General features: G+C 43.2%; 1 protein-coding gene and 1 pseudogene across 1 annotated transcript in view; one reads left to right on the top strand and one right to left on the bottom strand.

Moving 5' to 3' along the window:
• PARN (poly(A)-specific ribonuclease) overlaps nucleotides 1–14,225 on the bottom strand; it is a 162,079-nt gene extending 147,854 nt beyond the window's left edge. The window contains exons 1-6 of the mRNA XM_065892259.1: nucleotides 14,118–14,225; nucleotides 13,637–13,714; nucleotides 10,869–10,948; nucleotides 9,995–10,062; nucleotides 9,828–9,909; nucleotides 4,600–4,660 (exon numbers count right to left, since the gene is read on the bottom strand). Coding sequence (XP_065748331.1) covers nucleotides 4,600–4,660; nucleotides 9,828–9,909; nucleotides 9,995–10,062; nucleotides 10,869–10,948; nucleotides 13,637–13,714; nucleotides 14,118–14,136 — 388 coding nt within the window. The 5' untranslated portion in view covers nucleotides 14,137–14,225. The remainder of the gene's footprint in view (nucleotides 1–4,599; nucleotides 4,661–9,827; nucleotides 9,910–9,994; nucleotides 10,063–10,868; nucleotides 10,949–13,636; nucleotides 13,715–14,117) is intronic.
• Nucleotides 14,226–26,728: 12,503 nt separating this feature from the next.
• On the top strand, nucleotides 26,729–27,358 carry LOC136135245 (tricarboxylate transport protein, mitochondrial pseudogene; annotated as a pseudogene).

The raw sequence follows: 27,358 nt of genomic DNA, 5'->3' as shown, positions 1-27,358 counted from the left end.
CAGTAGGGCCACTTACTGAAGTGGGGAAAACTAGGCAATGAATAGACTTAGGGCCCAAGGGGTGAAAATCAAAAGCTACCTCCTGGATATAATAAATCATCTAGGGATGTATATATAAATGAAGAGGTGCAGATATAAGCCTAAAGCTCCAGAGAAAGGTGTTGAGATATAAATGTAGGTGTCATCAGGACGTGGGGGGCATTAAAAGCCATGTGACACTTTAAAAACTTTATAGAAAGAATGATGGAATTAGAAAATCATCACTCGTCAGCAATAATAATTGTTTCAAGCAAGAATTATCAATGGATGCTACAACTAATTGGTGAAAAAGTGATCCACATTAAAAACACCAACAGCTGTACAACAATATTAGTGTACTTCACACTTTACACACTACAAAAAAAAAGTTATCGTCAGTAATGCGGCTAATTGATGTCATATGCCTCCTGATATGATGCCCTTGAGCAACACAGAATTCACATCTGCAGTATCCCTGCCCGAGATGAACAGATGCATTTGGACTTGTCTGAGGAAACATCAAAAAAATCCAAATTGAGGGGCATTCTACAAAATAACTAGCCTCCACTATGCAAAAATGTCAAGGTACTAAAATCACAGACTGAGAAACTGTTCTGGATTTTAAAAGAGCAAAGGGATATGACAGTTCAAAGGCAACGTGTGGTCCTGGATTGAATCGGGACAAGGGGAAATTATTTTTCCTCTTTTGCTATAAGTAGCAAAACTTATATTAGGTTTGCAAATGAGGTAACAGTACTGTAGCAATGTCAATTTCCTAATTTGGATTACTGTGCTATATAAGAGAATGCTCTTGTTTTTAGGAAAATTCACACTGAAGTAGTTAGGAATAAAGGAGCATCATGGGTGCAACTTACTCTAAAATGGTTCAGGAAAAAAATTATATATACACCTATATAATGAGAGAAAGGACAACAAAGCAAACATTATAATGCTAACACCTGGGAAATCAGAGGGAAGGTATCAGGAATTCTTTGCGGTATTCTGGCAACATTTATATAAGTCTGAAATTATTTCGAAATAAGAATTTAATAATAAAAAATAAATAAAACCATGGAATATATGAGACCAACTAGGAAAAGTAATATTTAGAAGCTGGCGAGACGAGAATGAGCCAATCAGGACGCAGGGGAGTCCAGAGGGAGGTGGGACGAAAATCAGGAGAATGAGTGCCTGAAAGCCAGAGGACAGCGTCTAGGGAAGGAGGGAGCAATCGACTGGGTCAAATTCCTCCAAAGGTGGAACGAGATGAGGACAAAGAAGGATCTAGGGTCTGAGATCATGGCAGACACGGGGGACCAGCAGTGTCCTTGGAGGGGTGCAGATGGCGGGCCAGCTGGGGGTGGGTGAAGAAAAAACTAGAGGGGAAGAGGAAGGAACAGTGAGAACACACATCTCATTCAAGATGCTTTCCTCTGAGTGGGAGGATCACAGGCCAGAAGTGGAAAGGGGATGTGGAATCAAGTGAGGGGGGGATGGTTTTGCTTTGGTTGGAGTTATTTCAAAACAGATATGTTCCTGCAGGCCTGCTTAATCTTCACAGGCCACCAACTCCTTTGGTGGTCGGGTGAAATCTACAGACCCTTCCCCAGAATAATGTTTTCAAATGCATAAAATAAAATATGCAAGATTGTAAAGAAAGGTAATTATATTGAAATAGTTACCAAAAATTCTTTTTTTAATCTGTGATATAATAATATGGGATAATAATACAGGAAATCAGCTTCCTGGTCAACACATTAAATAACAAGACCTAATGGCAGGTGACATAATTATGATAATTTCAAAGTACTGATGAAGGTAAACAATATTCAAGATATCTGTCACAACTGAAATGCCATTTGAAGATACCTGGGATTTCACTGAGGACAACCTCCCAGCTACTCTAACACTGCTGGGTTGTTGCCGACATTCCTAACAGAAGAAACAAACAAATTCAGTTCAAGGTTAGAGAAAAAATAGATTTGAATTCCACAATGCCCTCCCCAAGTTCACAGACTTCTGAATTTTATCTATGGCAGGAAGGCGGCCCATGGCCTAGATTAAGAAGCTCTGCACTTTCACAAAGCATGTTTACAAAGGTTGATGGAATGATCAGCAGAGATGGGAAAATATCCAGGAGAGAGAAGGGCAAACTGGAAGAGCCAGTGCCTGACTAGGAGGCAGGTACTAGCCTCTGACCGGTGCAGGGACTCCTCTTCTCTGTAAGGAGAGAAACGAAAAGGCTGAGCCCGGGCTCGGGGGAGACCTGTGGGTCTGGTGGTAAGAACACGAAGTGGCTCTTCCCTGATGGCTTCTATTTTCATTGAGAGGCATGGTCATCAACTGAGTGGGACAGACATCACAGAGAGTTGGAAAGGGAATTTCTAAGTCAGAAAAGTAGGATTTTTGAGCACGACTGAGTCCTTTCTTGAAGCTTGTGGTCATGAATTTAAAGTGACAAATTAGCTCAGGTGTGTCACATTTTCCTGCAATATTCAGATGCTCAGAAATAGAGGAGGTGGATGATAAGATCCAACCAGGGCTGGGACTTGGCTAGACCAGGGCAATAGAGGGAAAGAGGAGCAAGGGCTGGAAGAAAGGATAATGATGGACCAGGTGGACAAGGAGAGAAGTCAAGACAGGAGAGTGGAAGGTAACCGATAGTGAAAAAGCAATGGAGGTCAACTGATGGCTGAAATGAGGTACCCAAGTAAGTGGAAGAAAAAGACAAGAGGAATGATGGAGATGGGCACAGTTATTGTTAATAAGACCCACGATGCTACCAAGGGAGTGCAGGGCTAAGGGGAGGCAGAAGCGAGGACTGCTGACCGCCTGGCCAAGAAACAGACAAGACGGAGCATTTGCTGGCTGTCCTCATGGATGCTGGAGTCACCCAGAAGGAGGAGAGAGGTAGGAGTGGAGAGAAAGACGATGAGCCGTCGCCAAGGCTGCTGGTGAAGGCCACGCCCAAGAAGTCAGCAGAAAGAGGGATGGCAGAGCTGGTGACGCAGCCCTGGGAAGAAGCATGGCTCCTGAGAAGAGGGAACTCAAGTGGATTGCAGGTGGCATGCCTACCACTGCCTGGCTGCAGATACAGAGACAGAGCTGAAACCACCTGTGCTTGGGAGGGCTGCAGGGGGAACAGTAAGAGGAGTCACCTGGTTCCATTTCAGACAAGGAAGTCAAAGGCACTAACAAGAAGACTGCCAGGAGAAAAGGGCCTGGCATTTGCGAACCCTGAGTGGCAAGATTTGATAAGAAAGAGAAGTGAAGGTCTAGGTCAGAATTACAGAACATCTACAATAGCACGGGGTTAGAGTCTCGGTAATAACAGTTGGCCTGGGAGCCCTGATGCAGCTCTGACTAAAATATTACAAGGTCTGACTACAAAACTAGAGAGTGAGGCATCCTCCAATTTAGCTGTTTCTCTCCTTTTATGAAAATAAAACCATCAGGCTGGAAATTACACACTCATATGAGTCTGGGTAAAGTAGTTCCTTCAAAAGATTTCTGCAACTATTCCATTATAGGGCTCTAACTACATTTGGAACTTGTGTTTTATAATGGCTTTCAGAGTCAAGTATGAGCCAAAGCAAATAAATAGTTTTATTATACCCAAACTGTGTTACCCAGCTGGTTCACCCACCAGGTTAAGCAGTTTGGATTCCAAATTTTTTTTAGTATTTCCAAAAATCAAAATCATCACTGGACATGAAGACGCAGCACCACTAAAGCAATTTAAAAAACAACATGACATGGGTGTTAAAGGCCCTGCAAGGATATAATGCTCAGGGGAAGAGACTTTAGCTGAAGTCTTTGTTCTAGAACCTTTGCTGAGAAAAATCTCCTTTCTTACCTCACCCAATAATACATTCCCCATGGGAATGAATACAATTTACAAGAATAATTAAGTGAAAAGTACCTATTGACCTTAGAGCAGCAGGTGCTTAATACTGCTGAGAAAACCAGAGGCTTTCCCCAATAATTTTCGGGAAACAAATGAATGGAGGAAGGAAAACCACTCTGGTATGGTCTAACGTCCGGCGTTCATTCATCAAATATTTAACTGTCACCTCCCTGATATGGAAGAGGAATCGTGCTCTGCTCTGGGGATAAGGAAGGGACGTAGTCCCTCCCTCCAGGCCGCTTGCCAGCCTATCATGCCAGCAAGTTAGCCATCAGGATTGTGCAGACTATGTAGACATTTTTCCTCCAAAGACCATCTCTGTATTACTGGAATACGGCTGCTTTTTAAAATGCTACATCGTAGCACTTGTACCACTGAAAGAAAACAGGGATGCATTCCCCCCAGGTGGTCTGCCAGGAAACCAAGTCACACCAGCGACAGAAAAGCTCCACTCAGTGAAACCAGGAGCTTGAGAGGCCTCATTAGAGCTAAATGAAGTAGCAGCTCCTCTCCTGTTCAGTTCAGGCCTTAAAAAAAGGGCACAATAAAAACTCTATGGCTGCACACGATGGACTGGGAATCCGAGATCCTGTCTCAGACAGCAGGCACAAAAAGTTAATTCTCAACTAAATCCAGATTTACAAGCTCTAAAGAGAGGTCACACATAGTCTTACCGTTGCGAAAAACTTTATTAAAATCAAATCCTTGGCTTGCTAGAAAGTCAATGCTTGAGCTCTGAAACAAGAGTAAACAGAACATGCGTTTCGGTGATGTTCATGGCAGGTGTACGAAAAGAAGCAAAGAAAGAACTCAGGCAAGTAAGCAAAGGCAACCAGGCAAGAAGGCAGCATGCCAAAGGTCAGAGGACAAGGCATTTCTACTCCACGGCTGCCAAATCATCCATTAATTCACTTAAACTATCTGGGCTCTTCTCCTTTATAGCTTATAAAACAAATATCCTTTGTTTCACAACATTTAAGAAAATTTTACTTAGTGAACATATATTCTCCCCATCGGCAGGAAACTCCTGGTGGCTGTACTGACTAGGAGACTATAAATAAAAATTAAATGTATTTCTATTATCTCACCCCAGGTTCAGGTTTAAGGTAGCAAACATGTGCAAGTTATAAGGTATCAATTATTCACTTCAACTTAAGATTCTGAAAGCTCCAAATCTTTTTGTTCTTTTATTGGCCACGCCGTGTGGCATGTGGGATCTTAGTTCCCTGACCAGGGATTGAACCCGCGCCCCCTGCTTTGGAAGGGCAGAGTCTTAACCATTGGACTGCCAGGGAAGTCCCAAGCTCTTAATTGGATGTTCTTTACATTCAAGATCAAAATAGAGAAAAATTCCCAGTAACGAGACTTATTAAATACATATCTCAAGCCTAGGGTAAGTCAAAATGTATAAGTAAATGTCAGTAAAAATATTAATTAAATAATACTACACAAGAATGGGAAAATTTTCCAAAGTACTCATTCAACTGACTGAAGAGTGGGAAACATCACTGTAGCTTCTCTAATTTTATTCTTGTTTGTTTTTTTTTTTTTTGCGGTAAGCGGGTCTCTCACTGTTGTGGCCTCTCCCGTTGCGGAGCACAGGCTCCGGACACGCAGGCTCAGCGAACATGGCTTACGGGCCCAGCCGCTCTGCAGCATGTGGGATCTTCCCGGACCGGGGCACGAACCCGCGTCCCCTGCATCAGCAGGCGGACTCTCAACCACTGCGCCACAAGGGAAGCCCTATTCTTGTTTTAAGTCAGAACATTAGAGGGCAGCACACAAGTCGTTTTAATCTGACCCCTCATAGAACTACCTTCCTGACCTGTACCTGACATTATACCATCAGTCTAGGCTGAGGGACGCTGTACCAGTTCCAGTACTCTCTTTAGAGATGCCACTGAAGACAAGGTCTTCTACATTAGTGATTTCTTTATGATAACAGAAGGGGAAATGTTCTGAGGTCTCTAGTCTGAGGGAAGCTGAACTTCTCCTGAGCTCTGGCCTATTTCGATCCTACGGGCCACAGAATTGATTGTGTGTTCCCCCTATTCTTGGCTGGTAGGAAGCTCAGAGACAAAAAGGTGAGACTTTCTTTGACACAAATTCTGTGTTCTAATCATAACACAGTAATTGTATCCTCATTTTTCTTTTCTTCCAACTTTTCACTTACTTATCTTTTTAATCTTATGTTAAAAGGTTTCATATACTGTATATATTTATATATATATATACTTTTTACCCAACACAAATTCTTTTTAAAATATGATGAGATATAAAAAGGCAACCTTACCAAATACACACACACACACACACACACACACACGTGTGGGTACAGGCACATCATTTTCCATCATGTCCAGGTTTCCTGTGGTTCAAATAAGCAACCAGTCCCCGCCCACATCTTCCCTTTTTATCTTGTTCTGAACAAGACCCAATGACTTCTGACTTGGGCCACAAGCCTTTTTATCTACCATGCCTGAGTATTCTTAAAATTCTGCCCACCTAATATTCCATCACTGACAGAGGCACCAAAAGATGGATTATGGAAAGGCATTTTTGTCCCTGCTGTCACTAGACTCCAAAACATCCTCACTTCCTTCTTTAAAAATCCAGAGTCAGAGATTCACCTATCCCCTTTTTGAAGCTATTTACTTTCCACTCAAATAATACCCTCTAAGTTGCACCCAAAAAAAATGTACTTTATGCCACTGAACTGATAGCCTCTTAAAATGGTAAATTTTAGGTTATGTATTTTTTACCATAATAAAGAAAAAAACCCATCTAGAAAAATGGCACAGATGAACCAGTTTCCAAGGCAGAAATAGAGACACAGACGTAAAGAACAAACATATGGACACCAAGGGGGGAAAGCGGCCAGGGGTTGGTGGGGGTAGGGTGTGGGATGAATTGGGAGATTGGGATTAACATATATACACTAATTTGTATAAAACAGATAACTAATAAGAACCTGCTGTATAAAAAGAAAAGAAAGGAAAAACACTTTGAACCAGCAAAATCTATTTGCGGTTTACTAACCACTATCTTTGGTTTGTCCTAAATGTACCATTTTCAGGATTCAAAAGATGAGCATGGCTACTTGGGAGGATAATTTGACGCATCTATCAAAATGTTAAATATATAAGCTGTATGAGTCAGCAATTCCCCTTCTAGGAAATCTATCCTATAAAAACATTCCTACATATAACCAAGACATGCTGCACACAGATGCTGACTATAGCATTGTTTAAGATAGGTAACCACTGGAAAACTTCTAAACTCCAGTTAAATAAATTATAACATATCCATATTATGAAATATGAAGACAGTGTGTTAAGTAGAAAATGCAAGTTATATAAAATATGAATATTATGATCCTGTGTATATTAAAGAAAAAAGCTAAAATTATGTATATATATGTAGACATAAGAGTATATGTACATATGGACATAAAAGGAGTGAAATGGGGAAGGAAGTGGCATGGGGAAGACAGGATAAAAAAAGAAACTCGTTCTTTACAGACAGCAGCAGGGTCTCGATTTTTCACGACCACGTATGTATTTTCTTCCATGAATTCAACTATAGATGTTCGGTCAGAAAAAGGAAGGACAAGAGAAGAAAAAGAGGAGGTGAAGACAATGCCAATGCCATGCAGTTCTTCTGTCGTCCCACTGGACGGGCCCGTGCTCCAGGAGTGTGCCTGGCTCTCAGGCAGCTCCCCCATATCCCGCCCAGTGTGAGCAGCTCACTATGTATACAGATGCTTATTTCTCAAAGAGCATATTAAGTTATTTTGCCCCCAAATTCTCCCTGCTTTAAGGGTAATAAGAGCTTTTCAAGATTGATTTTTGACCAGACACAATTTTCACCCTACTCGCTGACTCCAGAAGCTAATAAGTTCCTTATAAGATGCAACCCTGCTGTCACCATAGAATTTTAAAGCAAAATCCACCTTAGATAGAGGACAAAAGAAAAAAATTCAAAGACACTATCATTTACCATATCCATACAATTCACAAGTTTACTTACTGAGTCTAAATCTCTTCTCTGCCTTTGCTTTTCCAGAACAGGGAACTGCACCTTTTTTTTTTTTTGCACTACACGGGCCTCTCACTGTTGTGGCCTCTCCCATTGCGGAGCACAGGCTCCGGACGCGCAGGCTCAGCGGCCTTGGCTCACGGGCCCAGCCACTCCGCGGCATGTGGGATCTTCCCGGACCGGGGCATGAACCCGCATCCCCTGCATCGGCAGGCGGACTCTCAACCACTGCGCCACCAGGGAAACCCGAGAATTGCACCATTTTTATCCCATTGTCCATTTTAGACATTAGTCTCTGGCCTGTCTTCAAGTCTGTGACGTCTTTCTTTGTTTTAAGGAGTGGCTGGCTACTATAACTACCTAAAGTGTTCCAGGTATAGCCCCAGAATGGCCTTGTACAATGGGTAGGGTTCTTTTGATCTGTTTCCAATTCATTTCCTAGAATAACTGTGTTTGTGTTGGTCTTTTAGAACAAAGCATCATCCCCAAGGTGTCTCATTGCCACTGTCTGCATTTGTTTGATTAACCCCTGGCTAAAGCCATGGAATCCACTTTAAATAATTGTCTTTTCCTGGTACTGTTGGAAAACTACATCCACACGAATTTCCCAACTGAGCCTATTTTTCTCTCAGTGAAAATCTACAAATACTGTTTAATTAAGTACCCTATACTAAGGTGACTAGTAAATAGCTGTTAACTGGTTGCAGGGTAAAGAAATATCAATGGTTTATTTGCTAATTTAAGAAAAATTCAGGTTTACAAAACCAAAATTACCTTCTCTTCAGCCCTAGATATACAATTAATGCTCAATTTCATTTGTTTATATCCTGCCTTATTACAGAAAGAACCTGACATGACTCAGTCACTCAGAAGCCTACCCTCCAGGCTTTCTTAACTGCATTACTACTTACATGCAGGAAAAGGGAAAGATGGGAAGACTCAAAGGAACTAATGTTGCTATGGGGTGAGGAGCTCAAGCATAAGATCATAAGGGAGAAAAGGCCAACATTCAGCTTTCATCACATATCCATTCGCTATACACTTATTCACATTCACCTTATCCATTGTATCAGATTATAAAGAGAGCAGAAAGAAAAAAAAAAAAAAAGAGAGAGCAGAAAGGGGAAACTGATATTCACTGAGTGTCTACTAGATCAGCTACAACTCCAAACAGGGTGTTCTAAAGGGGAACCTCCTTGTATCCTTATCTTGGCTCATAAAGTCAGCCCTCTCCTCCTCAGGAGGAAACAGTGGTCTCTATCTACCCTCTCTTTCCTAATTGGTGAGCTTGGGAAAAGAAACTGAACATATATAGCTTAGCCCCTTTTGGGCTTTCTCTTTTCAAAGAGGATACACACATACCCGCCTCTTTGGGAAAAGAAACTGAACATATATAGCTTAGCCCCTTTTGGGCTTTCTCTTTTCAAAGAGGATACACACATACCCGCCTCTTCCAGAAAATAAAGCTCTACCCTTGGAGATGGGTGCAATGAGAATGGGGTGGGAAGAAGCCTGAAGGTCCTGATCTGTAGGTTCAATTCAGGGGTAAGACATTAAAAATCCCCAAAAGAGTCACACTACGAAGCCATGGTCTCAGATTCAGCTTTACTAATGATAAAGCTCACGTTCTCATTTCCATCTGCCTGTCACTTACATCTCATTCCTTAACTCACTCTCAAGTAAAAGGGAAGATGGGAGTGTCATTAATTTACAACCCTAAAACTGAAAGTCAGAGAGGTGAAATGATTTGCCCAAAGTGCAAAGTTAGTAGTAGAACCAAATTTTAGAGAGAATTCTGATTCCACATTTCCACACCGCTCATCAGCAATTCATAACAGAAGAACAACTCAATTATACTACTAACCTGACAAACAAATTTGACATCTGGTGAAGATCTATTGAAGGGTTTCGGGAAAACATAGAAGTTAAAAGACTTTGTTATATACCTGGGGAAAATAAGATAAAAGGAGACTTAGGGCGTTACATTACGCCATGACAAAAGAATTCCCACCACTTATTAAAACAACCTACTTTGAATCTGTGTAGTCATACTTAAAAGTGCAAAGGCCAAACTGAAACAGCAAGAAGTCCATGGAATGCTGGAAAAGGGAAATAAAATATCTGTCAAAACAGTGCTCTACAGTCGACGTCAGCAACAGTATTCTCAATCAGGTGAGTTTTCTGATTACTTAACTTTGGCAGAATACTTCCAATTAGAACAGATTACAGATTATCTATCAGACTCATTATTTTTTTTAACATCTTTATTGGATGTTTAACATCTTTACAATGGTGTGTTACGTTTCTGCTTTATAACAAAGTGAATCAGTTATACATATACATATGTTCCCATAACTCTACCCTCTTGAGTCTCCCTCCCTCCCACCCTCCCTATCCCACCCTTCTAGGTGGTCACAAAGCACCCAGCTGATCTCCTGGTGCTATGTGGCTGCTTCCCACTAGCTATCTATTTTATGTTTGGTAGTGTGTATATGTCCATGCCACTCTCTCACTTTGTCACAGATTATCCTTCCCCCTCCCCATATCCTCAAGTCCATTCTCTAGTAGGTATCAGATGCATTATTAATTTATACATTTCTTAATATTTTTCCCAACTTAGGCACCTATCCACCATCCAGAGTGTCATGGTAAACCTATTTCCAAATGATTAAAATAACCACATCACATTTCCTGTAAATCAAATTAACACTGAAAATACTAAACCTTCCCCAAAATGTTTTCCAGCAAACAATTATTTTTGCTATTGTTTTAAATACCACTAAAATATCATTTTATAGCTGGGGTTGAGACATTAATGAACAAGTTTAACGATTATATTCCTCTATAATTCAACATATGCAGGACCAACATGAGGAAAAAATTTTTTTCTAGCACATCCACGTACCTTTTTAAGCTTCTGATACCTTTCTTCCGGAGTGTCAAAACCATTTGTTAATGCGGTGACCGAGGGTCCATCACTGATTCCTAGATTTTAAGAAATAAAAGTTTTTAATTTGTTAATAAATGCTAATGGAAAAATGTCAGTCAACTATTCAATGGCGCTATAATTTCATATTTTCATGAATTAAAATTAATTGGAAGTGCTCCTTTCTTTACTTTCTCAAAATTAGCATTAATTTCACTGGCTACCAAGCTAAACTTTATAGTAATGAATTTAGAGATGTGAATGTTTCAATTTGAGAATGGGCAGTTTCAGTGTCTAAAATAGATTTCAAATATAGAAAACACTATAGAGACCTCACCAAAAAACTATTAGAACTAATAAAGGAAGTCAGTAAAGTTGCAGGATACAAAATTAATATACAGAAATCTGTTGTAAATTTCTATACACTAATAACAAACTATGAAAAACAGAAATTAAGAAAACAATCCCATTTACAATTGCATCAAAAAGAATAAAATACCTAGGAATAAATTTAACCAAGAAGGTGAAACACCTGTACTCTGAGAACTATAAGACACTGGTGCAAGAAATTGAAGACAATGGGAATAAATGGAAAGACTGTGCTCACGAATCCGAAGAATTAATACTATAAAAATGTCCATATTACCCAAAGCAATCTACAGATTCAAAGCAATCTCTATCAAAATACCCATGGCATTTGTCACAGAACTAGAACAAATAATCCTAAAATTTGTATGGAACCACAAAATACCCCGAACAGCCAAAGCAATCTTGAGATGCCACCTCACGCCTGTCAGAATGGTTATTCTCAAAAACACAAGAAATAACAAGTGTTGGCAAGGATGTGGAGAAAAGGGAACCGTCATGTACTGTTGGTGGGAAGGTCAACTGGTGCAGCCACTATAGAAAACAGTATAAAGCTTCCTCAAAATACTAAAAATAGAACTAACATATGAGCCAACAATTCCACTTCTGGATATTTATACGAAAACAAAAATTATTTTTTCTTCAATAATTCGAAAAGATATATGCATCCCTATGTCACTACATCATTATTTACATCATTATTTACAACAGAAAAGACATAGAAGCAACCTAATTGTCCAAAGATAGATGAATGGATAATGAAGATGCCATATATACACACACACACACACATATATATATATATATACACACACACATACATACATACATATATATACACATACATATATAGAAATATTACTCAGCCATAAAAAATAAAACCTTGCCATCTGCAACATGGATAGACCTAGAAGGTATTATGCTAAGTGAAATAAGTCAGAGGGAGAAAGACAAATACCATATGATTTCACTTATTAGTGAAATCCAAAAAATAAAACAAACAAACAAAACAAAACAAAGACATTGATACAGGGAGTAAACTAATGGTTGCCAGAGGGGAGGAGGTGGGTGGAAAGGCCAAATAGGTGAAGGGGTTTAAGAGATACAAAGTTTCATTTATAAAATAAATGTCACAGCATAGGGAATATAGCCAACAATAACTTTGTAGCTAACAGATGGTAACTAGACTTAGCATGGTGATTTCATAGTGTATAAAAATATCAAATCACTATGTTGTACACCTGAAACTGATATAATTGGTCGATTATAATTCAGTAAAAAAAAATTAGGTTTCAAAACAGTCATGATTTCAGGAAACAATCTCTATGACTGAATAAGTTTTGCTGCTTTCAAAGATTAATGCATACTCAGACATCAACAAATACCGATGTGCATTATTGTTAGAGTACAGTCTTGGTCAACAGTTTGGAGTAACATCTACACAACAAAGGTATACTCAAGGTCAAGAGACAATTATTTGCCGTGAAAACTCTTAGCTTTCCAGGGAACTGACTCCAACTAGAAACTGCACACTTAATTAAAGCCAAAGATTACCCCCAGCAAGGAGTCCTTTAGAAAGAGCTGAAGTCTTACAAACATGTTAAGCTTGTAGCAAAAGTGTTATCTATACCAAAAGTGGATATCTTTGATCCAAAAGGAAAAAAAGAAAAAATCTTGCTGTTTTAACTGCAAAGTATTAGACACACATGCACACCCATGCCAAGGCAGGCAATGAACACTTCCACTAATGCCTAAAGGAATACCCTCATTTATCTGCAAAAGTCCGACCCTAAAGTCGGTCACAAAGGACAAATATTGTATGATTCCACTTATAGGAAATGTCTAAACTAGTCAAATTCAGAGACAGAAACAGTGGTTGCCAGAGGCAGAGGGGAGAGAGGAGTTGGGAATTATTGTTCAATGGGTAGAGTATTTCAGTTCTGAAGATGAAAGTTCTGGAGATGGATGGTTGGAGATGGATACACAACAATGTGAATGTATTCAATGCCACTGAACTTTAAAACGATCAATTTTATGTTATGTGTATTTCACCACACATACAAAAAAGCCTGACCCGAACTCCCAAGCTGTCTCACACACATCCGAGTTTTTAAGCAGCACCAAAACCTTAATCTCTATCTGCAACCCTGAGAGGTCCAACAACCACAAACCCAATCACAAAACCCACCGCACCTCACCTCTTCCGTGCTTTCGAAACGTTTAAGAGGAAACGTGGAGACCCATGCAACTTGCCCAAGGCTACAAACAGGGAGAAGCGGCCAGCAGGCAGAAGTCCGGGGCAAGGGAGCAGGGGGTAGGGGTGCAGGTGTTTTGGCTATGCACTGCAAGGTGCCAGCCTCAAGCTTGCAAGCGAGGGATACCTGAAAACTCCCCATCGATGGCGAAGAAGTCCGCCTCCTCTATGGCTTGATACACTTTGTGGAGATTACTCTTAAAATCTGCGGAGAAACCGAGAAGAGGCTCAGAACCGGTGGCCTAGCTGCTTGCCTACGGGCTACTAGGTTGGGAAGGAAGGAGGGGCCGGAGAACTCCTACGTCTCCTAGGGCGGAAGGACAGGTCCCTGAGGGGTGCACAGACAGGGGCGGAAAATAAGCCCCGCGGGGTCACGAGCCTGAGAGGGATAAGGCCCTGGGGGTGCCCGGGTAAGAAAGACGACAAGGCCCCGAAGGGTGTATGGGCCAGAGAGGAATAAGGCCCCCCAAGAGGCGCAAAAGGGGAGCAAACCCCTGAGGGGCTGCCTCTGCCCCAGGCCCCGCCAAGCAGACCGGCCGTGTTCCGGGCCTAGTAGGCCGGGTGAAGGGGGCCGCGGGTACGCGGGGAGGTGCACGGCGGACACGCACTGCTCCTGATTATCTCCATTTTGCGGAGTGGCCAGGCCCGCGGCCTCGTCCAGCCCGCCTCTGCCGTTCCACTCGCGAAGTTCCACCGCCAGCAGCGCAGGCAGCAGCGGCAGAGACCGCGGGGGTGACTTCCGGAAACAGCGCGCGCCGGCGCGCCGTCACGTGTACCTGCGTCATTGCAGGGGCGGGGCCAAGGCTGGGTTCCTTTCCCGGGACACAAGAGGGGCGTGGCTATCAAAGTCCTTCAAGGCGTGGTCTAACTGGTGAGGACCAGACTTGGACAATTTACTTTATTTATTTATTTTTGGCTGCATTAGGTTTTCGTTGCTGCATGCCGGCTTTTTCCAGTTGCGGGAGCGGCGGCTACTCTTTGTTGCGGTGCGCGAGCTTCTCATTGCGGTGGCTTCTCGTTGCGGAGCACGGGCTCTAGGCACGTGGGCTTCAGTCGTTGTGGCACATGGGCTTAGTAGTTGTGGCACGCGTGCTCTAGAGCACAGGCTCAGTAGTTGTGACGCACAGGCGTAGTTGCTTCTTGGCGTGTGGGATCTTCCCAGATAAGAGCTCGAACCCGTGTCCCCTGCATTGGCAGGCGGATTCTTAACCACTACACCACCAGGGAAGTCCGGGCCATTTACTTCAGAAGTTTGCGTGACATGACATCCATCCAGTTGATGAATATATATTTCTTGAGTTCCAGTTATGTGCCAGGCACCCTGAAAGGAGTGGGGATACAGTGAGGAATAAAAAAGACAAGCTCCCACTGGAGCTTAACTTGAGGGAAGAGGGGAAAGTCAGGCAGGACTCGAACTTGCCACTTGGAAACCCAAAGTTCGCTGTGAAGAGAAAGAGCAGGGTGCTGCAATAAGAATAATGGAAAAGAGGGTTACTTACAGAGGTGACGGGGAGCGCAAACCTGAGACCTTTATCTACTGCACTAGCTACTGGGAGTACTACGGTGGGCAAAACAGATTAGGTCTTGCCTGATGGAGTTTTACGTTGGTTTGTGGTTTGCAGTTGATTCCCAGAGCCTACGACACTGCTGACACGTCGAGATGCTCGATAAACGTGGGTTGAGTGAATGAATTCACCTCGGTCTTTCACAAAAGCCTACTATGAAAGTTGGTTAGGAGATCTGCTTTCAAAGGCTAGCTCTGCCATTTATTAGGTCTGGAATTATTCAATCTTCCTAAACCTCGATTTTCTCATCCACTAAATAGGGTTGAGGATCAGTGGTGATAATGTATGTGAATTGTAAAGCACTGTAAAAATAAATGTAAGATATGATCAGCGTTCTGACCTGCTGTCACATTTCCCTGCATTCACACCTTAGGTTTGAGAGAAATACTGAGTATGAACCACTTGTGCTTTTTGAAAAGAAGATAACCATTTTCTCCCAAAAGAAAATATTAAGAACCCTAAAGAACAAGTAAGAGTGTGACCATATTTTCCCCACCAGGTGCCACAAGTCCATTTTCCTCTACTCATTGAAAGGAAATTTATATATAGTTAATTAGGCCCACTATTCCTAGTGTGAGCAGCGGAGAGTAAATGTGAAAACCAATATGACAAGTAGTCAAACTTCAAACTTGATATATCTCTCTGCCTTCTAGTATCAGCTTTAAAAGTCCTAGATGGAAAGTACTGGTCACATATGGCCACTTAAATTTAAATTTTGAGTAATTTAAGTTCAATAAATATAAACTTACTGCAAAGCTACAGTAATCAAAACAGTGTGGTACTGACATAAAGACATAGAGACTAATGAAATAGAGAGCCCCCAAATAATCCCTTGAATATATGGTCAAATGATTTGCAACAAGGATGCCAAGACCATTCAGTGAGGGAAGGATACTCTTTTCAACAAATGGTGTTAAGAAAACTGAATATCCACATGCAAAAGAATGAAGTTAGAACCTTACCTAACACGGTATAAAAATTAATTCAAAATAAATCAAACATCTAAATGTAAGAGCCAAAACTATAAGGGTTTTAGAAGAAAACATAGGGCAAAAAAGCTTCATGATGTTGGATTAGGCAATGATTTTTTGCTATGACACCAAAAGCATAGGCAACAAAAGAAAAAGCGATGAATGAATTACATCAAAATTAAAAACTTCTGTGCATCAAAGGACACTATCAGCAAGGTGAAGAGGCAACCCACAGAATGGGAAAAAAAACTTGCAAATCATGTATCTGATAAAGCGTAAATATCCATAATATATAAAGAACTCCTACCACTCAAAAACACAAAAACAAACAATCCAAGTTAAAAAGGACTTAAACATTTCTCCAAAGAAGATATAAATGGCAAACAAGCTCATGAAAAGATGCTCAACATCACAAATGCAAATCAAAACCACAATGAGATATCATTTCACACCTATTAGGTAAGAAACTGGAACTTTGTGCACTGCTAGTGGGAATGTAAAATGGTACAGTCACTATGGAAAACAGTATGGTCCTTTAAAAAATTAAAAATAGTATTATCATATAATGCAGCAATTCCACTTCTGGGCATACACCCAAAATAATTGAAAGGAGAGGTTTGAATAGGTATTTGTACACCCATGTTCATAGCACCATAATTCACAATAGCCGAAAAGTGGAAACAACCCAAGCATCTATCATCAGATGAATGGATAAACAAAATGTCACGTATACCTACAATGGAATTTTATTCTGCCTTTAAATAGAGGGAAATTCTGACACATGCTACAAAGTAGATGAACCTGGAGGACATTTGCTAAGTGAAATAAGCCAGTCACAAGACAAACACTGTATGATTCCACTTATATGTGGTACCTAGAGTAGTCAAATTCTTCTTTTTTTTTTTTTTTTTTCTGCGGCACACGGGCCTCTCACTGTTGTGGCCTCTCCCGTTGCGAAGCACAGGCTCCGGACGCGCAGGTTCAGCGGCCATGGCTCACGGGCCCAGCCGCTCCACGGCATGTGGGATCCTCCCAGACCGGGGCACAAACCCGTGTCCCCTAGCATTGGCAGGTGGACTCTCAACCACTGCGCCACCAGGGAAGCCCCGAGTAGTCAAATTCTTGAACAGAAAGTAGAATGGTGGTTACCAGAGGCTGGGAAAGGAACTATTGGTAACTGTTGAATGGGTATGGACTTTCAGTTTGGGAAGATGATAAAGTCCTGGATGGTGGTGATGACTGCACAACAATGTGGATACACTTAGTGCCACTGAACTGCACACTTGAAAATGGTTAAAATGGTAAATTTTGTTACGTATCTTTCATGGCAATTTTTTAAAAATATGCTGATACCTATCTAGACTATCCTCCAGAAAATGAGTCATACACTCCTGGCACTAGTACAGAACATTACCAATCTTTTTACTCTTTGCCCATTTGATTGCTAGGAAAAAAAAAAATCATCCCAAATTATCGATTTAACAATCTCCAGGCCAGTGATTTAAAACAGGTAATCCTCATGAATTCTTAACGAACCAAGACGCTGGGAAAAAAAAAAAAAAAAAGTGGTGATAAGAAAGTCATGTTAATTGCGATTCTTCTTAATACTGCAAATGGAAATCTAGCCATGATTCTCTGATTTTCTGCATAAAATGTAAAGGCAAAAAAAAAATTATGGCGAGTACAGTACGGTCTTGTAATATAATTTTAATTTCCGGGCAAAGCTGTTTCCTGCAGATACAATAACAGCCACTCTGGAGGATCAAACACACACAACAGCCTCACCTTCTCGGTGTAAAGCCCTGGCTCAAGGTCCGTGCCTCCAAGAGTAAGGGGCGGGACCGGCGGTAGTACGCCTGCGCGGACCTCCCCGGCCCAGGAGTGGCCGCTCTAGGCAGCGGGGAGGGCGCGGGGTCGAGGGGGTTAGGGAACGAGTGCAGCCTCTCCTCTATGGTCGCGGGCCGGGGGCACTCTCCTCCGCAGTCAGGCCTAGATTACTTCCGGAAGTGCAGCAGTTATCTCTTCCTTTGCTTACGCTGGGTTCCAGGCGGGCGTCGATGGCCAGTTCGGCCCCGGGATGAGCGCGGCGGTAAGCAGCGGTTTGGCGGAGGATGGCCAAGGGGCGGCCCGGGCTCGATTTGGGGGCGGGGTGTGGACCGCGGATGTGTAGGACGGATTCCGAGGGGTGTACGGGCTTTCTCCTCCCAGGCCCCGGTCCTGAGCGGCCCCGGTCCTGAGCACCCGCGGTCCTGGCCTCGGGGAGTGGACTCCCGCTTGGCCAGCTTCTCCATCCCTTCCCGAGAGCCCACCTCGGAACGGCCGGTCTGTTGGCCTCACCTGTGTCCCCTCCAGGGTCAGAGTCCGAGCCTGTAGTTCCAGGATCTCCCTAGGGCGAGGAGGGGACGTCGCTTCCACACACCTTGGAGGGAGATAGACGCCAGACTGGGCTTCAGGTCTGACTGGCCGGGCACGTTCCGGCCCCAAAGCTGAACGATTGCTCTAGTTTTAAAAGAGGGTAACGGACGCACAGAAAGGGCAAAGTGAAATCCCGGAGTCGCAGTCCCAGCTCTTGTGATTCTGAGTTCACGGCTCAGAAATGTGGACTTATGCAAAAGGGAGTTTTCTTTAAAAAAAAAAAAAAAAAAAGCAAAAGAGAGGACATGTCAAGCTGGGGATCTTTGGCGGGCAGAAGGCGGCCCCCCAACTTTGGTGGGGAGGAGGAAGAGCCAGGTGCTGTCATGCTCTGAACAGTCCCCGTTGAGTCCTCCCCACCGAAGCCCGTTGGTCGGTCCTTTGTAGGTGGTCTTGATGTCACTCTCTGAAACGTCAATAAAAAGGAGTTTTGCTGTCTTCCCTGGACGCACCCCAGAGCTGACGCAGAGTGCACGTGTGGGTTGGGTTGTTTTGTTTGTTTTTGTCACAGCTATTTTGTAAACAAGCCAGCCTAGGCATATACAAACCCATATCTCCATAAACTTGATGGAAAAATTGTGCTTCTCCAAGGCAGTTCTATCTTTTTTTTTTTTAAGCTCCAGTATTTGGCACTGGTACTACCTACATAGCTGGCACTAAATAAATACCACTATTAATAATTCTATTAGTAATACCAATCACTCATACAGCAGACTTTTTGGATATCTATAGATAGAATTTGTCATTTAAGCCTCCTTCAAAGGAGGTGTTATTATCCTGAACTTATAAATGGGAAATAGGAGGCTCAGAGCAGATAAATGTGATCTGGTTTGGAACCCAGGTCTGTCTAACCTTTAAGACCATACTGTTTCAGCCTCTCCAGGGAAATCATAGTCTAGGAGATAAGAAAACATGCACAAATAAAAGTTACACTAGTGCACAGAGGCAGGAAGGATTAATTTGGGTTATGAGGGGAGTTAGTTATTAAAGATTTTCCAGTGACAGTTGAATTGGGTCTTGTCAGTTGGACACTTTTGACCCAGAGATGGTGTGGTGCTGTGTTACAGATGGAGGGAACAGGGTGATATGAAAAAATGCCCAAGGAGCAGGAATTAATAGGTGGGACTATAGTATAATGTGTGAGTAGGTGAAGAGTAGGAGGTAATCAGGATAATAGTAATATCTAACACTTATTTTGCACTTACTATGTGCCAGGCACTATTCTTAGTGCTGTGCATGCATTAATGCATTTAATCCTGCCAACAACCCTATCAGGCAGGTCCTATTCATATCCCCATTTTACAGATGAAGAATCTGAGGCACAGAGAGGTTAAGTGACTTGCCTGAGGTCACACAACTAATAATTGCAGGCTTTGGGATTTGAGTTCAGTCATTCTGGCCCCAGAGTTTGTGCTCTTAGTTTAAAAGTTATGTTGATTGCAGGGGGGCCATAAAGATTCTTAAATGACAAGCTTATGACCATGGGTTTTATAGTCTTAGAGTTGGGAAGGTTTTGAGCAAAGGAAGGACTTGATCAGAATTTTACTCCAGGAGGATGATTCAGACAGTGGCAAGAGGAGGGACTAGAGAGAAGAGGAAATGAGATTGGAAGTGTTATTTAAACTTGTTTTTGTTAATATCTCACCTGTACCTTGTGTGACACATATACTTAGGCATCTCAGTGTTTATTGGTATGTAACAGCTCTCTAGTTCCCAAACATCCATGTACCTAAGAATATTCTAAGGGGCTTGTTTAAAATGAACATTCTTGGGCCTCTCTGCCGAATATCTTTGAGTTCACCAAACTTCCCATGTGATTCTGACGGAAGTTCTAAGAAACTTCTGTGAAAGAAGTCAAAGATCTGTGGATTTGATTTTCAGCTACAAATATCTAGAACTCAGCTTTGTGCCAGTAGCTCTCAGGTACAATGGTAGAATTCTCTGGCTTGGTTCCTGACCTTCAGGAGCTCAGAATTTGGTCAGAGAGGCAAAGACTACTCAACCATCAGTGTGCAAGTCCTGAAAAGGATTCGTTAGTTTAGAATGTGTGAATCGTAACGGAATAGTTTAAAAACAGATAGCTAAGGTATGGGTTACTGGTAACTACCAGTAGTTTTTGATCACTTTCTGAGTCATTAGGCATCTCCAGTGTTACATACAAGATAGGTTGTTGAATATATGCCACAGAGCAGACACGAAAGAGGAGAGACCAGGACACACTTCCCTGTGTGCACTTATCTTGCCCACCACCACTCACAGGCAGTAAATCACAGGGTCTCAAATTGCAGGCAGCTCAGTGTCCAGTGAGCTCGCTAGCTGCCTTTGCCCTAGTGATTTCTGACCCTGTCTGGAAAGAAAATCTGTCTATTTGGAGTTGGAAAAACACAAAGTTTTATGCAGGAAGAGCCTGGAAATGCTTCTCTTATGTTAATGAAAGCCAGTTTCCGCCACCTCCAAGAAGTACATACCATGTTCTGTTTTATTTGCTGTTTCTGACCTTTGCCTTGCTTAGATTTGGACACATTTCTTTTTATCTCAATCACTAGAAATGGGTGGTCCCTCTCTGGACATTTGATAATGTCTGTAGCATTCTGCTAGTGTTTATAGTGGTGTCCCCGGGGTGGACTGGGGAGGGTGCCAGAAATTGGGATTCACCCAAGCACCCTCACCCCTATTTCTCTTATGAATATTTCTGCTTATTTATCTCATATGAGGAACAGCATGCTCACCCTAACAGCTACAAGCTGGAGTTCACATGTTCCAAAATGCAGTGATGTCAGATTCTAGTTTGGATTTCTCAGCTTCGCAGTGGCCCCTCTGTGATGTGGCCTAGACCAACATAGTGTTACGAGGACAGGCTTTATGTCAGACCATCATTTAAAATGTGGCTGTGAATTTCCTGGTGGTCCAGGGGTTAAGACCCCACGCTTCCACTGCAGGGGTCATGGGTCCGATCCCTGGTTGGGGATCCCGCATGCTGCGCAGCATGGCCAAAAAAAAAAGAAAAGAAAAAATTGTGTTGTTGTTGTTTAAAAAATCAAACAAAACCTGGCTCTGTTCTATACTAATTAGGTCTCCATTTTCTCATCAGTAAAATGGAGATAGTAATAACTATGCCATAAGATTGTTGTGCCTCTCACATTACATAAGGGCTCAGTAAATATCAGCAATTGTAATTATTCTCTGTTGTCGGGTAATATGTAATGAGAAGAAATAACCTAACTAGAGACCCATCTAAAGCCAAAATCTTTTCATTCTTTTTTTTTTTTTTTGCGGTACGCAGGCCTCTCACTGTTGTGGCCTCTCCCGTTGCGGAGCACAGGCTCCGGACGCGCAGGCTCAGCGGCCATGGCTCACGGGCCTAGCCTCTCCTCAGCATGTGGGATCTTCCCGGACCGGGGCATGAACCCGTGTCCCCTGCATCGGCAGGCGGGCTCTTAACCACTGCGCCACCAGGGAAGCCCAAATCTTTTTATTCTTGCAGTGAACATCTCTGGGAAGAAGTGATTGAGATCGTATTTTTCAGGCCGGAATCCCAGTAAATTAGCTCTTCAAAGGATTATTCCTAAAACTTTAGGTATGTATTATAGTCACAATCAGTGTTTTGTTGAGTGAAGAGGTAGAACCATAATTATATAACACTGAACCAAACAGCTTGATAATTACACTTTCTAAAGAGGTAACAGTCTTCAGAAGCTAAGGTATAAAAATTCTTAAACTCAGAATTAATGCAATCTTCTTTGATAAACTCAATAAAAATTATTATATTAATTTTCTTAAATGTGAGTTGAGTGATTAAACAATGAAATAGGTTACAGCAGTGCCCCTGCCTCCTCCTGGAGAATAACCCTCTGGATAAATCCACAGAGAAGCACTTGACCAACAACTTTCCTTCTAGGGACAAAATAGCCAAATTCATTCTAGGGTCTTCAGTTACATAGAATTATTGGGACAGTATATGTGTCCCAGCCCTTTTTTTTTTTCCCATGGATTTTCAGATAACTATACCATGTCAGTTAGGTATTTCTTTGGGAGAACATACATAGGGTCATGGTGATAGATATCTTGTGATAATTGTTTCCTATCAGTTGTGCCAACAGACCTAACCCGTGAACATTCTAGAAAAAGTCAGCTGTACAGTTTGTTCATATGTGCATATTCATGTCATATTTCACATGTTAATGCTTTCTCAGATTTTATGCCATTTCTTGACATTGCCACTTTAGAGATGGTGTGCTCCTCTGGAAGTGATATCTCTCCAGGTGTTTTAAAAGTTACATCGTCGGGAATTCCCTGGTGGTCCAGTGGTGAGGACTCCACGCTTCCACTGCAGGGGGCACAGGTTCAGTCCCTGGTCGGGGAACTAAGATCCCACATGCTGTGTGGCGCAGCCAAAAAAATAAAAGTGTCCATGTCTCTTGCAATAAAAGCAAATGGTCATTTCAGTAAATAAATAGATAAATGTTATATGGTAGAGGAAGTTGTTGGTTATGTGGCATGGGCATGAGAACCACCCACTTAGGGATTCCTTACTTGTATGGATTGGGAAATGTCACCCACTGGAACATGCTGTGGAAGAAGGGACCACGTTTATCGAGCACTTCCTGTGTGCTGTGCTCTTAATGCTCAGGACAGTCCTGTGAGATCAGGAGCAGTAACCCCATTGCTTATATATGCTGATGTGAGCCTTGGAGAGAATGAATAACTTGCCTGTGATCTCACAGCTCGTAGTGAAGCTGGGAATCAGAACCTGTCTTCTGATTTTAAAACTGAGATGCATTACACTGTCTCTCAGAACCAGGAAGTAAGTAATACGTCCAAAAAATTAAAATAAGTGTTTTAAAGGCCTCTACTAAAATATTTGATAAATAGGAAACCCCCAGACTCTCACTTATTTTGAGCTAGGTCTGTGAGAATATGATGAGAATAAAGCTGACTTAGAATTTTTAGACTTGGCCCCTGCCCTCAGGTTCATCCACAGCCTTTCACACACACAATCTACTGAACCTCTGACGCTAAAGCAGAATAGAAGCGGTAATGTAGAAAATTGTGTGGGAAACCTCATAAGCAATCACTTTCTCAGCAATAAGTAAGCTGATAGAACTCCAGAAGCTTTCTAACCTAAGGCCAGTTAACCTAGAAATGTCAAACACTCATCGGTAGACCCTGAAGGCATTACCTTATGGAACAGGTTGTGAAAACACAGATATCCACAGGGGTCAGGCAGCTAGTGGAAATGAGGAAACCAGCTGGGTGAGGACTGCAGCAAACTGGAGCCAGCTGGCCCTGTGTGAAGGGGGCAGCTGCTCAGATACTCAGCTTCAGCTGATTCTTGTCACACAAAAGGAGAGCCCAGTGTTGCCAGATCTTCTGATTTTCAGAAGCAGCCAGGAATCTGGGTTTTTATGTGAAATGAGATTTTTTTAAATGCTGACACCAAATTCAATAGAAAAGAAGAGAAGAAGGAAGAGGAGGAAAGAAAGAGAGAGCAAGGGGGAGGGGGAGAAAGAGAAGCACCACATGAAGAAAAAGACGAGATGTCGCCACTGAGCAGTGGCTACCACTGTTGAGACTGACAGGTCGCAGAGGATGGCAGCTCTTGACAGTAATGCAGCCACACTGTGAAAAGTCTCACCTGGGCTCATTATAGGCACTCTAGGAAGCCAGGGCAGTGGGTACTTTAAGAAAGCCCTTATCCCACTGGATAAACAATGATTCTTAACCTAATTTGGGTCTTGGTCCCCTTTGAGATCAGATAAAAACTATAGATTTCCTTCAGGAAAACACTCGTGTGCACAAACACAAGCTTGGCAAGTGATTTCAGAGTGTGCCCTGACACCCTGAAGTGCCAATCCAGACATCAGTTGAAGACACAACTTCAACTTTCAGAAACTGCAGCTCTTCAGAGTGACTCAGTCCAGTGGTCTCGCTGTGCTCTTCAATTATGTGGTGTTCCAGCCATCATTTTATTTTCTTTTTAAATTTATTTATTTATATTTGGGCTGCATTGGGTCTTTGTTTCTGTGTGCGGGCTTTCTCTAGTTGCAGCGAGCGGGGACTACTCTTCCTTGCGGTGCGCGGGCTTCTCATTGCGGAGCACGAGCTCTAGGCACGCGGGCTCAGTAGTTGTGGCTTGCGGGCTCTAGAGTACAGGCTCAGTAATTGTGGCGCACGAGCTTAGTTGCTCCGCGGCCATGTGAGATCTTTCTGGACCAGGGATTGAACCTGTGTCCCCTGCATTGTCAGGCAGATTCTTAACTACTGCGCCACCAGGGAAGCCCTCATGTGGTGTTTAAGCACAAACCAAAGTGTCTCCATGTGAACAGGGCACTGGGAGTGGGAATGGAATGATTCTTCTCGCCCCTGTCCTAACCACGTCCCCCGAGTCTTCTCTGAGGCTCTGCGACGAGGTGGAAAGAGCAGTAGGCTGCGGGCGTATTCTAACACGTGCTTCCTTGTGAAGGAACTCAGCCAGCGAACCAGCTCCAACCTGCCGGTGTGTGTGCCAAGTTTGTAGAGAACAGTTATAAACATCCTCAAAGGAACATTGGGCCTTCTCAAAGAAGCCTTTAACCATTGCCAGTGCAGGAGGGTGTGTTTATCCAAGTCAGAAGGCCACAACTTGGAACTCTAGTATCTGAGCTAGTTTTTTATCACGTTAAGAGGCACTTTCGTCCTCTAAAAGTACTGCTTTCTTTAATGGAAAGAACCCAAATACTTACAGACAGAAGTAGCAGAAGAGATCAGCTGAATTCAGTTAAGTGGTGCATTCTTTCTCTGTTAACTTCCAGTTTTTGAATTTAGGGTAAAATGAAACGAGCAAGATTCCTAAGACGTAATCAAAGTCCATGCAGTTTCTAGATTGTCAAAGACAATTAAAAAACAGAGTTAGTGGCCACCTCAGCTTTTCAAAACATGACTTTTTTTTAAAAAAAGAGATCCTTAATGTTTTGTTCCCTCTGCATTTTTTTTAAGTATTTATTTATTTATGTGGCATGCAGGGTCTTTCGTTGTGGCACGCAGGCTTCTCTCTAGTTGTGGCACGCGGGCCCTAGAGTTCAAGGGCTCAGTAGTTGCGGCTCGCAGGCTTAGTTGCTCCACGGCAGGTGGGATCTTAGTTCCCCAACCAGGGATCGAACCTGCGTCCCCTGCATTGAAAGGCGATTCTTAACCACTGGACCACCAGGGAAGTCCCAAAACATGACTTATAAAATACACTTCTGATATCTGTGTGTGATTTGTTTTCTCTCATGAGAAATAAACTTTCAGATCTGGTAAACTAAGAATTATTAGTGCATTCTAGTTTTAAAAGGTTAATTTGTGAGAAATTAATGTCCATGTATGTTGTCATTTCAAATGACTCCGAGATCCATACACTTGGCCTCCCCCTTAACTCCCAGCTCCAGTTTCAGATCTCCACCTGCTCACTAGACAGTTCTACCTGGAGATCTGGTCATCACTGCAAACTCGACTCTTCCGAAATTCAACTTACTTCTCTTAAAGCTGGGCTCCGTTTGTTTACAGTGACTCATTTCTATCAGCAGAACTGTTCTTCTTCTCCAGTTCTAGAACCTAGACAACATCTTTGATCATTCTGCTCTCTAATCACCAAAGCCCGTAAAGGATTTTTGTAACATCTCTTGGATAGATTGATCCCTTTCTTTGCATTTTCATGTTTGCCACCTTAGTCTCAGAAGTGACAGCACCTCACTTCTACCTTGTCCCAGCTCAGCCCGCCTTCCTGATGAGATTTATCATCCTCAAGGACAGTTTTGCTGATCTCAATGCCTCTGAAACCTTTATGTGCTCCCATCTGCCCACCTCTCATTAACCAGTCATGCAAGACCCTGTATCAGACCTGTATCTCCAGGTATATCACTCACTGCTCCCCAGGAAACACCAAGAACAGTGCCCAATTCAAGCTTATCTCTTCTAACCCCTGTTAGAAGAGAGGCCGCCGCTGGGCCCCCCACCCTGCCCACCGTGGCCGCGCCCCGCACTCTGGCGGCAGGGGCGCCCGCGCCCAGGAAGGCCACCCTCACACACCCAGGGAAGGCGATCCTGGCAGGCGACACGGAAATCTGCATCACCTTCCCCACCGGGCACGTGAAGACGCAGCTGCAGCTGGACGAGCGCTTGCACCCGCCGCGCTACGAGGGCATCGGGGACTGTGTGCGGCGGATGGTCCACAACCATGGCGTACCAGGCCTGTACCGCGGCCTCATCTCCCTGCTCTACGGCTCCATCCCAAAGGCGGCCATCCAGTTCGGGATGTTCAAGTTTCTCAGCAACCACATGCGGGACGCCCAGGGACGGCTAGACAGCACACGCGGGCTGCTGTGCGGCCTGGGCGCCGGTGTGGCAGATGCCATGGTGGTCGTGTGCCCCATGGAGACCATCAAGGTGAAGTTAATCCATGACCAGACCTCCCCCAGCCCCAAATACAGAGGATTCTTCCACGGGGTCAGGGAGATCGTTTGGGAACAAGGGCTGGAAGGGACTTACCAGGGCCTCGTGGCCACTGTGCTGAAGCAGGGATCCAACCAGGCCATTCTCTTCTTCGTCGTGACCTCCTTGCGCAACTGGTACCAAGGGGACAACCCCAACAAGCCCCTATGAACCCTTCTGATCACTGGTGTGTTTGGCGCCATCACAGGCACAGCCAGTGTCCGTGGTAACACTCCTCTGGACGTGATCAAGACCTGGATGCAGGGCCTGGAGGCGCACAAGTACTGCACAACGTGGGACCACGGCCTGCAGATCCTGAGGAACGAGGGCCCCAAGGCGTTCTACAAGGGCACCGTCCCCCGCCTGGGCCGGGTGTGCCTGGACGTGGCCATCGTGTTTGTCATCTACGACGAGGTGGTGAAGCTGCTTAATAAAGTGTGGAAGACGGACTGA

Source organism: Phocoena phocoena, chromosome 15 (genome assembly GCF_963924675.1).
Source record: "Phocoena phocoena chromosome 15, mPhoPho1.1, whole genome shotgun sequence".
Taxonomy (NCBI): domain Eukaryota; kingdom Metazoa; phylum Chordata; class Mammalia; order Artiodactyla; family Phocoenidae; genus Phocoena; species Phocoena phocoena.
Note: the sequence above shows the minus strand (reverse complement) of the source record. Positions and strands in the feature narration are given on the sequence as shown.